We start from the raw sequence: 12500 nt of genomic DNA on the forward strand, positions 1-12500 counted from the left end.
CACACACACACACACACACACACACACACACACACACTCACACAGAGAGAGAGAGAGAGCTGCTGTCATTTCTAACTTTGATATGATGTGATTCAACTTTGATATGAATATGAATATGACAGTGAGAACGCACTGACTGTCTTTTGCAGTGAATTGAAACTCAATGTGTAATAAACAGCCAGTGACACAGTACATAAGTTATGTTTTTAATTTTTAGTTTATTTATTTTTATATTTTAAGAATTGTATGTCATCATTTGCGTCTGCCAGAGACAATGTGTTCTCTGTTTAGTTATGCATAGACGCTGCATGCTATGTATCAGTCTTTTTTTTTTTTTTTTTTTTTCTTTTTAGCACAGAGTCAGTTCTCGGTTGATCCCACCTGTCAACAATGATCAGCGAGCCTTTTAGCGTCATTTAACCACATAAATCTCCACCTCTCATATTGCGCTGCTATTCAGCGGTGTCATTGATACTAAAAGGAAAAACGCCTTTTGTTGTTATTGTTGAGCTCAGCATGAGCTTTGTGAACATTGAATTCGGATACTGTCGGTTAACCTCTCTTTTGTTGCACCGGTGCATTGTTCAAGTTACTGGTTGAGAGCAAGTGCAGCATGAGAGCTGAGAATGATTTGTCTTTTTCCATGCATAAACTCATCACTCACGCTCAATTTATACATGCATCCATCACTTATTTGTGACACGGTGAATATGCTTGTGCTCTAGAGGTAATATTTTTTTTAGTCAAGAGGAAGTGCGTTTTGCTGCTGAATGAAGAACTGCTTTAACTGCTGCCTATAATCAGATAAGTAGGTATATGTAATAAGAGCAGTTATAATAAGAATAAGCGTTTAATCTCAGCTTATTTTTTATGCTTGTAATACAGTAGTTTTGAATGATATTTTTTGCTCTAATACTTTGCAGCACCTTAGCTATAAAACACATCTTTATTATTGCTGCTAGAAAGTCATGTAAATCAGACATATTTAAATAGCGTGTGGTTGACTGACAGTAGCTTTGCACACAATCTTTGTTATTCTGTCTGCACCATATGGCATAAATCAATCCTATTCACATATGTTTATATGTTTTCATTTCACATAGAAGCTGGGATGATGTATTTGTTTATTTTTGCAGTTTTGATTCAAGTTCTAATCAAAGAAGCGAAAGGCGGCGAGCTATAGGCTTAGGGAGGAGATGGCTGAAACATGTGGTGGAAGATAGATTAGTGCTTTTGAGGCCATAATTGATAAATGCCCCGCAGAAATATTGGTTGAGGGTGGCACCTTGCATCTCCCTCAGAAATAGCAGCTTGGCAATTAGAGGTAAACAAAAGCTGAAGCTGTGAAAAGTGACTCCCCTGCCTCCTGGCCCAATCCCCACTCCCCTCCCCTCCAACACTAAGCCAAACAACACAACATGTTGTTTTCACCATTTTTATCAGCCATCAGCATCAATGGAATGGATAGATTGGGTGGAGGAAATCTCATGGCAATTTTTATCCCTAATATCAAAACCACTCCAAGGCACTTCATAAATGTATGTGCTTTTGTGTGCATTATTTATTTATTTTTATTTATTTAGCAAAGTATTGCTTGTTCTGACACACACCCTGTCTATGTTCCTATAGCCGATGCTGTGACAAGAAAAGCTGTGGAAACAGGAACGAGACCCCATCAGACCCTGTGATCATTGACAGGTAGGTTTGTGTGCAGCTCCTTCTGTGTTTGTGAACGGGAGGGAACGAGTGAGTAAATGAATGAGTGAGTGTCTGACTGACTAAATGGATGAGCAGGCACATGGATCAGCTAGTGAACAAATGAGTTCCCTCCCGGTGTGCCAGACGGCCCAGTTGGGCTGACTTGCATCTTATAGCACCACAGTGTGGGAACTGTGGGTGATTCTGTGTGAGTGGCCGAGGGGCGTCTTTCCCAGGTACCTGTGCACTGAGGGGCGGTCACCACCTGGATAGGGTTTGTTCAATCACAGGTGGCTCAATCACTAGAGGATCATGCTGGGAATACACCTAATTAGCTTAGGCAACTTCGCATTTATTTGGCTGGCTTCCTTTCTTTGTTTACGACAGTGATGCTTACACTGTCAATAGTTGTTTTTCATTGACTGTTTCCTTCTCTCAAGTTAGCTGTGAGCTAGATGCCATTAAAGTTTCGTTTTAGGAGGGATAAACGTTTTATGTCTGCTGTTTTGTTCTGCACCTTCAGGAAAGATACATCTGCCGCATTTTATATTGCCCTTCATCACTTTCTAAAGAGGGAGAATAAATGGTCTTCTTTCAGGCATTGACATTTTTCTTACACTGTGAAACTATATGTCCTGGTCAGTTTGAATATGTTTAGGTAGGTGTGTGTGTGTGTGTGTGTGTGTGTGTGTGTGTGTGTGTGTGAGAGACAGTGTGCGTGTATGTATGTGTGTGTGTGTGTGTGTGTGGTGGATATAGGGGCGAGGTAGGGGGTTTCATTTGAGCGTCGATCTCAATGTAACTCTCACCACGTAGTAGGGAGAGACAGCAATGCTAATGTTTGACTAGCCGGAATCACTGTTTGCTTAGTGGAGAATGCCTGGTATCTGACAGAGGGGACAACTCTCTTATTAGTAATCAAATAGGGCTGAGCAGTTGTTGCTGCCACTCCACTCCAGCGGCTTCTCATGCATCAGGAAGTAGGAGCTGGCTGCCCTGGGAGCCTGGATGGATTACCAGAGCTACTGCTGTCTGAACTCAAACTCACACAGACACACACGCAGATAGATGCAGATATGCACGCACAGAGGAGGACACAAGCACGCAGACAGACAGACACCCACGCACACACACACGCACGCATACACGTCCTCATATGCACGCATGCTGCTTGTATGTTGTCTTTTCTGTTGCTCTGGTTGAATGTTTATATTCTGTCTGACAGTCACGGTGCATGCCCAAGAAAAAGTACTGACGTGTTTAGGACAATGTAAGGACAGAGTTTTGTTTTTTTTTGCTGTATCTGGGACCAAGTGGATTTCTTAATTTATTAGTCAGGTGCAGGGATGATAGTGCAAACATTAACATATAACTTGAGACGTCTACTTTGCCTAATTTCTGCTGCTTTCATGTTTTGCTTTGTGTCGCTCTGCTGCCTTTTACTGCTTAGAGTTTCGCACACCATTGTTCTTCAATCTGCAGGACAAAACATGTAACATAAGTACAATAAGCAAAATGAATGCATGGAGAATTAAAGTCAAGAAGAGGGGTGGGAAAAAAAAAGAACAGGGAAAAAAGAAGCGGATGGATATTGTAAGCTCAACTGGCTCAGGGAGGGCTCGGATTTTCATTGTGATGAGTCTGAATAGGAGTAGAGTATCCCTTTCCTTGCACAATGAGCGGCTCTGTTGAAACACAAAAGCATATGTTCCTCATTAGACCCTCCCATTGTCTCCATGTCGTAACTATGAGCCCGTCAGCTCACCCTAACAGACCCACACAGGTTCCCAGTGACTGCAGGAGGCTTGCAGAGAGGGGTGCTTGTGAGAGGTTGCAGGGTTTAGCGTGAGTTACGGACATGACCAGAGCACACTGTAGGTTTCCCTACGTAAGATTATTTACTGCAATTACTTGACTATTCCCGCTGTGCATATGGGTAAGCTTTTAGTGAAAGCGTCCATGTTTTACAGCCATTTCTGTTACAGCTGTCATTTTCTCATGCACATCATTACAGGCACCTGTGCTGCGGTCGCTGCTGGCAGAAACTGATTATTTCCAATTGAGTAGAACATAGCTGAGTGACATAAACCTAGAGGAGAGGTTTGATTGTTGAATCAGGCATGTCTCATCTGTCTACAATTACAGTATGAAAACCAGCTAGCACAGCCACATTTCCTAGAGAAACAGTAGCATGGTCGAACCTTAAGAAACAGATTTGGAGTGAATCATTGATGGCGTTCATTCGCTGTAACATTTTCCCAGATGGTAAGAGGGGAAAGCGCACACAGCTAGCTGGCATCTAGCAAGACATTAACTGGCGTTCCCATGGATCTGGCATATCCAACGGAGTTTGGGAAACTTATCATTCCAAATGTGTCCTATTTTCCTGCGGTCAAGCCAGACATCTGTTTACCCTATTTTCTCTCAGAGTTTTGATACAGATTTTCACTCAGATTTTTGAAGAGGAAGGATTCTCTTAAAAAAAAAAATAGAAAAAAAAAAAAGTTGGTTAGATATAGGCCCAACAGCTGTCACAAAGTTTCAGCACTGCTTGGTCTTTAAATATTTCAGCACTTACATTTGATGCCCTTGCATTATTCAGACTCATTTTTGGATGAAGAAAGGCCCTATTTTTGTTGCATTTGGGTGGGTTTATATGTGTTGTGACTCAAATTTCATTATCTTTTGGGGAAAGTCAGTATATTATGCTTTACAAAAAAATGTATTGTCTTCAATAGTATGAGCATACCTTTTTTTTTCTTTCTTCCAACATCTAACCAGATTAAAAATGTCAAACTCGGTTGCTGCTTACATTAAATAAAAGAAGCAGTAATTTATTTTATGATTAATTGTAGCACTGTTGCTATGACCACAGCACTTTGCAGTTTGGGGTAATCATCTCTCCCCTTTATAAATCCAGCAGTGCTACAGATATCACATTTATAAGTTAATGGTGCCTTAAAGTAAGTGGGGGTGCAGGTTTATTCAGTCGGTAATTTGAGTCTTTAGAATTATAGTGATGAGGTACCAATATCTGATTAGATGGTTTTCCCATTTACAGTGCATGTAGTGTATAGCCAAACATAACTCAATTTGCGATGACTCCCCTGGTCTGGTATCTGTCTTCACTCTCTTGCATATTGACTTTGTCTTCTCTTGTGTGAAAGATTAGATACATTGTTCAGGCTCACACATGGATTTTGTAATAAGACAGCACATGTTGTTGAAAGAGGAGAGAAAATGACTCGTTCTGTGTGCCGGGGTTCAAAGGTCACGTTTTACTCTGAGAAGCTGGAGCAATTTATGCAAGTCGAATTGAGACAGTCAGAGAGCGAGAGAGTGCGTTATCAGTGTGTATTCTACCCATATATGAATTTCGAATTTAATGTATGTTCATACAGTTTAACATCCTGTGTCAATTTACGCTGCCATTCAGAAACAGATTCTGGACCAGAGCTAAACATGTCAGCTCCATTTATTCCAGCGGCCACGGCACTCCCTTTTACTTCCTGTCGCAAAGGTCAAAGAGCACTGACCTTTGGAGTGCAGCCCAGCCACTGAATAATTCATGACATTGACTTGTATTTCCCCTTATTTTTTTCCCCTTGTCTCTTTTTTTTGGTCAGCACACATGGTTGTGCTGTGGGAGGCTTTTATTCATTTAGCTCATTTATAAAGGCCTCCCCGCACCTGTTCGTGTGTTAATGCAATTAAATTTTGGCCTAATGTAAATTTTGCTTAGCTTTCCGTTATGTCCCTCATTAGTGAGCCTGTATTTTCTAAATGACTTTGCGTTATCGTTCATTTGTGGAACACCTACGAGGTCATTTCCCAGAGTGCACTTGACTTGTTGTCAAGTTGTTTACCAGAAACAAAGGGCTGCAGTCTTAGAACGTCTCACATGTGGTTCCCTCGGCCTTCTAAGAAACAAATCGGAAAATTTGTGTGCTCCCATCTGGTTTTTGCAAAACCGTGATTACCTCCAAAAGCTGAACAAATGCCAGTATTTATAAGGTCAGCCCTTTATGTGGAAATGTGATGTAAATGAGAATCAGCGAAAGGGGACATTAAACAAAATTAAATTCATTGTCTCCTTTAATGTCATTTACATTTTTGGCTAAGCCCTGGACTGTCAAAGAGGATTTCTAAAACCATTTTAATTGCACATCAGCATTGGAAAAGAGGGTGTGTTTTCACTGAGCGGCTGTCTTGATAACCTGCAAAGAGAAGTCTGTTTATGAAGTACCTAAATGACATGTTTTCACTGCATCTGCAGAGGGGCAATTAAGATGGCACTCAGTAGGTAGTGTTAATCTAGCATTGTGTTCGCACCATCCATAATGAAAATGATGCAGTGGATGGGGTCACTGTTGTTGTGATTGAGAGTTGATTGCTGCAGGTGTTCCTTCTGGATTTTTTGCATTATGCCACTGAGCTCTGGGACCTGCGCTGCGGTGTTTCTCGAGACTTTACAGTGAGTCATTTAAAGCTGTTAACTTGTATAGGAAATGCTTTTTGTCTACATTTACGCACGCGTGCACACACCTTTTATTTGTGGCTTAACAACATATCCACAGTGGTGTTTTATTTATGGCTGCGTTTGGTGTAATTCATGTGACAGATGTGGGTTTTTGACGCCCATGGAGAAATGGGAGAATAAACTGGCCACCCCTGCCTAAGTCGACATGATGTTTGAGTGAAGCCTGTCTCCTCCTGAGCCAGAGTAGGAAGAGCAGGAAGTGTTGAGAGCGAAAGCTGTACTTGGCAGCTCTCCTTTGGCTTGCACTTGCCGAAAAATGAAACCCAGACCCTCTCTGCAGCCTCAGAGCCAGAACCTCCTTCCCAGTGCTCCAACATCCAGGATTGGGTAATACTGTTCACTAAGCAAAACATTACCTCAAATTATTCTCGCCCTGTTTTCTATTCCCTCCTCCCTCATGTCGGTTTTATCGCAGTTTGTAAATGTCAAGACACGTACAAAGACGCACAGTATAAATGATATTTTCCAAATTATGCTCACATGTTTGGGTTCACATGAGTGGCGGCTGAACGTAACGTGGTGCCTGACGTTCCCGAGGGAGACCCACCTCACTAGGGTAGGATTCCCCAGTGGCATCAGCTAATGGCAAGACTTGACAACAGCAGAGAAGCCGGGGGTGTTGTGTTTTACTAGCGCTGAGCAGGGGTGATGACTTTAACATGTGTGCAGAGAAAGACGGAGATGTTTGTGTGGTGTGTGTGTGTGTGTGTGCGCGCGCGCGCGTGTGTCTCTGTGCGTGTGTGTGCGCGCGCGCGCGTGTGTCTCTGTGCGTGCATGCACTCGCATGCATGTGTGTGCTACCGCACTTATGTGTGTGTGTGTGTGCTGTGCTAAAGAGAGAGGTGTGCAGTACGAAAGAGTGGTGCGGGCCAACAGAGCGACGGATTCGGCTCCAGCTTGACGGCAGTGAAAGACGAAACATGGTTCCACATGTGTTGAGAAAGAGCAGTCCATCTGTCCATGGAGACAACCCCTCCCCCCTTCACCACCCCCTTCTCTTTCCCTCTTTCCTTCTCTTCCTCTCCTTCTCTCGCTCTCCCTCTCCCCCCACTCTTTTACTCCCCTGGTTCACTGCTGACAGAAACAAGGCCAGAGCTGGGGTGATGGGATGAATGCTGGGCCAAGAGCAACACTGGACCTTGTATACACACACAGTTACACACACACGGTTACACACACACACACACGGTTACACACACACACACACACACATCCTGAAGAGAAATAAGAAAGGGTTATCAAAGATTTTTTTTTTGGTGTACCTTTTTATATGTTAAAGTTTACTATCTTCAGTTGCATTCACTGACTTGGTTTAGCGCTGCATTAATGCAACTGAAATGCAGCTGTGGGGAAATGCAAGTGATTTATTTTGATATTAGGAAAGAAAAACCATCTATTAAGATTTGTTCACTTTTCCCTGACACTCTGCTGCAATAAGCCACCACGGTGAAAATCTTACATTATTGAAATTAAATCTGAAGTAAATAAAACATGCCACTCTTTCTCAAATATTTAGCAGCTCTCCTTTATAATTAAACTTCGTGGCTGTTTTGAAGATGTTGTTTGGTTTCTTAAAGCATTAATGACGCAAGAGCTTTGTCAAACAGCTCCCGATTCTGTGAATCACATTTAGGTCACTCAGGCCAATGTTTTTTTAGCCATTTTTTCTTTTGAAAAAGGGTCTCCTTTCTTTCTCTTGGCATGTTCTCACTCCCATTCAATCCTTATTAGGTTTCCCCTAATTGTCAAACAAACTGTTGGGTCAACCTCAGTCGTATCTGGCCGTAAAACAGCACATTAGGCCCTGGTGAGGGATATATGTGGTATTTCATCGGAGACGGAGTAATGCTGGGGTTTTATGGTTAAGTACCAGTTCACGCCCACGCCATTTGTTTCGCATTAGAGTGGAGGTTTTGTAAATCAGATCAATATGTTCGCTGAGATGTGATTCCTTGTCGGGATCTCCCGAGTCGTTCTTTCCTCAAGTATTTTTCTTAGGGGACTGGTTGTCGATGCACTCTCTTCCACTCCCCTTCCTATCCTTCCCTTTTTTCCCTACCTCTGTCAGTCCCTCCCTCCATCTCCACCCTCAATCTATTTCCATTTTCTGAATGTAGCAATTTGTAGTGTGACACGGGCAAGATTAGGATGGGAAGCAGTCTGAAGATTTCATCGGACATGGTCCTGCTCCCGCTGGTGTGAGGTCACAGGACAAAGATGGGGGAATTCAGGGATAGGGTCATCAGTTACCTCGGGGAAACGAGCTGGTCTGCTGGCTGCTCTGTTGGCCCCAGGGGTGCCTGGGATGTATCGGAGGAGAAGCCCCAGAGAAAGAGCCCTGAACCAGTGTCATTTATTAAAAGTGACAAGTTATTTCTAACTATAGCTCTGTTTTTATTGTTTTACAATGCTGTCATTTGGAACAGTGCCCCTCTGTTCAGGAATCACAAACAAATGATGAATGAACGAGGCGACCTGCTTTTTTAACATATACACATGCTGGATGCACTTTGGCGACACGTGTGCCGTTAAATTATATTATGAATTTTGTCGGAGGTGCTTGAATTAAACAAATGTGCAAGTTTAATAAAGATCGACTGTACGATAAGTGTAATACAAATATTTCACCATTCACCAGTTTTCTCCAGGACATTTGTTCAGTAAATTAATAACAGCTTACAGTATGAATCTCAAGCTGACCTCCGCATAATCAGTTCCAGAAGTCCCACAGAACATGACCACGCTGTGGTGCATGTGTGCACAGAGAGTAGAGGCTCAGCGTCTATTTTAGTGGTTGAGTTGGTTTGACTTTTTTTTCATTCCGGAGTTTCAGTATAAAAAAACATAAGATTCATGCTAATAATGGAGTATTTATTCAATGTTTGACCAATGCTCTTCATTGAGGGTCACTAAGGTACTCTGCTCCCCCTCTTTTTTTTTACTGCCTGCCCCAACTGCGTTAATGATATATGACAGAAATTTCCTTGTGCTGGTTCAGTGGCAAGAAAGGTCCTGGCTAGTCTATATCAATCCATCTGACTTATGTTCCCATGTCTTGAATTACCGCTTGATGGAAACCTGCTGCGGGCTTCTTTTGCCAATTGAAATCAGATCTCCTCCACAGCCTGGTGTGATATTGATCCATATTCAACACCCAGGCTGCCGATCGATCAGTATTGATTTACAATAAAAAACACTCCTCTGCTTGTTCAGCACTGCGATCGATACTTTAAAGCAAAAGAAAAAAAAATAAATGTAAAAAGAAGAAAAACAGGATTGTGCTTTTTTTTCACCATGCAGTGACCAGCTGGAATATATAAAAATGTGAGGAGATGCTTCATTTCATTAGAGGTGTATGACTTTAAGTGACCAAACCTTGACCACACCGGCAACCAGCAACGACGTCTCGTCTGCAGTGAACAATGATCCGCTCCCGCCATGTGAGACAAACCAATAAAAATGGTTTAACGGGATGACACTTCTATAAGGACTCATTTATTGAAGGAGGTGTGTCTGTTTCTGAATTAGTGGCACATCTGCACTGCAATGGGGAGTGCTAAAACTGTCATATCAAATCTATCTGAAAATTGAAATGGAATGCTAAAAGTGGTGGTTCAAGCCCGAGCACTTTAGCTTGATTTCAGCGTGTTAACACGATGACATGATTTCCTGTGGTTTTGATATTAATTCGTGTCTCATTCTCCATCCCGCCCGCACACACATGCCGGGCCTCTGCCTCCCACACGGTCATTATTAGGGCTCGGTACAATCCTGAACACACTGAAACACAATAAGGTGACCAATTCAGGTCCTGTCCAGATCCACTTTTCTCCCTGTCACATCTTAGTCTTAATCTCTCGGACTTCCTCCCCTTTGCCAAGTAAGCGTTCCCATCCAGCAGGTCCCACCGCTGGCCCGGGCTGCCAACATCTGAAAGTTATTATCCCCAATCTCTGACATCCAGGAGTTTACAGTTATATAATGATGGGGAAAACCACACGTCCCCAGAGGCAGAGAACATTTTTGAGATGCCTCCCCATCTGTTTTGGGGGAGCTGCCCATTTTGGGCCAAACTCAGAATGGCAGGCAGGCAGATTTTTTTGTAATCTTTTATTTTCTACCACTGGAACAGGCCAGTCTGGGAGTCATTATATGGGGTGATAAAGCAAATCCAATTGGGTCAGGTTCCCCTCCACACAGTGCTGGTGGCACCAGCTCTCCCTGCCTCGCTGCTCGTCCCTGACTGTGTAAGTGGTGGTTGTTTGTTTGTCCTAGAGAGGCTGGGCTGGGGGACTAATGCAAGCCCGGGGGCCAGCCAGGTCGGAGGCGACGGTAAACCCGAGCTGCCTGGTGTAGCAGTGCTCCCTCGCTGCTGGCTTGGCCTTGTTTGGACTGCAGCTCCGGTTTGCTTTCTTAGAGGGAAGCTGAGCCTCCGTAATCATTGAGCCTTTCGCTCGGGTGGGGAGCACCGCCGAGACCAGAGGGAGTGATGACATAGGTCCGCAGAGGCCTGGCCCGGTCCACCCCTGCTGCTCTTAGCATATTTATTTTCTCTTCTCATTGTATGGTTTAAGTCACACCATATTATGTTCGGACCCTATGCACGTGCATAGGCACCCAGATGTGATGAGGTGCACGGCGTAAAGCTGTAGGCTTTGTTTTTACTAATAACGCCGGGGATTAGTGACTTGCTGACCTCAGTGTAATCTTTATTAGTCTGTTAACCATATACTCTAGTTATGAATAACTGATGTTAGAGCAGTGACACAGACATGCAGTTTGCGACAACACTAAGGGGGAGCCAAATTGCACGCTGTTATTAAATCATTATGCGACAGATTATTTTATGTTACGTCTAGATAAATGTATGTTTCTGCTAAAGTGTTCCAAAGTCTTCCAGATTTAGATAATTTAAGACACCCATTTTGCCCCCTGGGCACTCCTCAAAAATGTTTTATTCAACATCACCACTCTGTTCTGTTTTGTTACGTTATTGAAATGGGTTGTCGATTCGAATAGAGTCAACCTGGTGGGCCAATCTCATTGTAGCCAGTGGAGAGTGAAAGCCATCTCTGCAGTATAGGCTCACCAGAACACACACAGAGATTGGACGAGGGGGGCAGTGAGAGCGAGAGTGCCTTCTCCAGATGGAGATCCCAGATATGGGGGAAAATGTCCGGGCCATTTTCCAGGGTTTCCATAATGGGAATCTACCCCTTGCTTGCTTATTAAGTTGTGCACACAAGGAGGAGTGAGGAGAGAGATGGAGAAGAGGGGAGATAAGGGCAGGCGAGGCGAGAGATGGACAACCTGCGCGCCGTCACCTCTCTGTTGTAAGTGTCAAGCAGACCCTGTCGGAGAAATCACAGGTCATGTGGATAGATGATTGTCAAAGCACCACATTGATATAAGGGCTTTCCTTTTTTTTCTTTGAGCCGCGGAGGCGCATGATAAGATTTGTTTTTGTTTTCCGTTGGAGAGGGAGAAAGTATGACATTCAGGTCAGGAAGGTCGGCGCTGAGGGTCACAGGGTCGCAGCCTTTTTGGTACCTGAGTAACCTCACATGGCTAAGCCATTTCTCAGGCTCCCTGAAATGATGGTGGGGTGTGGAGAGGAGGGGGGGTTGAAGGGGTAGGCAGGAGAGTGATCTATCAGCGGCAGCCGCAGACATGCAGACAGCATGGCAGCTACTGCAGCTAAACAGAGTGAGACAGATAGGCAGAAGTCTCTCATACGTAACACCAGGAGCTTTAAGAAGACAGTTCTGAGTGTTATGGATGCTTGACATTGACCTCTTAGAGAGAGATGGTGTATTTATCAAGGTTGTAGGACAATGGTGTATTTGTTTGTAAATTATTTAGTTCACTGGGTGAAATGCTGCTTTCCTCACATAACACTTGCCACTTTTGTAAGATAAGAACAATCTGTTTCTACTCTGCCTTTTGTGCTTCTTGTCAGCTGTTTTCTACAAGGCTTAGAATTTAGGTGATCATATTTTTGAGCACTGTCAGTTCTATGAAGTCAAATCTCCTTTAAAAAGAGAAGAGGAAAAAAGCTCTGAAGCTTACATTTTTCTCGAAGAGAAATATTTGTGTACAGATAGGCCTGTCATTCTGTGAAACAACATTCATGATTCTTTTATTGGTGCTCAGCCATCACCCCCTCTCTTCCTCTGTGGAAAAAAAGGGCTAGTCTACAAAGTGGCTTTTTGTCGTTTGAGAGAAGTAAACTTCATCAGGTCGACGGCGAGGTGTGCTTCAC

The 12500-nt window shown here is 43.4% G+C and overlaps 1 protein-coding gene across 8 annotated transcripts in view; it reads left to right on the plus strand.

Moving 5' to 3' along the window:
• Positions 1-12500, plus strand: part of LOC111649545 (transcription factor COE3) — a 68775-nt gene that overhangs the window by 4168 nt on the left and 52107 nt on the right. For all 8 annotated transcript variants that reach the window (XM_087172010.1, XM_087172012.1, XM_087172011.1 and 5 more), the window contains exon 6: positions 1630-1698. In XM_087172010.1, coding sequence (XP_087028136.1) covers positions 1630-1698 — 69 coding nt within the window. The remainder of the gene's footprint in view (positions 1-1629; positions 1699-12500) is intronic.

This window comes from Seriola lalandi, unplaced genomic scaffold (assembly GCF_002814215.2).
Source record: "Seriola lalandi dorsalis isolate HSWRI2012SDOR001 ecotype SW California unplaced genomic scaffold, Sedor1 jcf7180002051200, whole genome shotgun sequence".
Classification (NCBI taxonomy): Eukaryota; Metazoa; Chordata; class Actinopteri; order Carangiformes; family Carangidae; genus Seriola; species Seriola lalandi.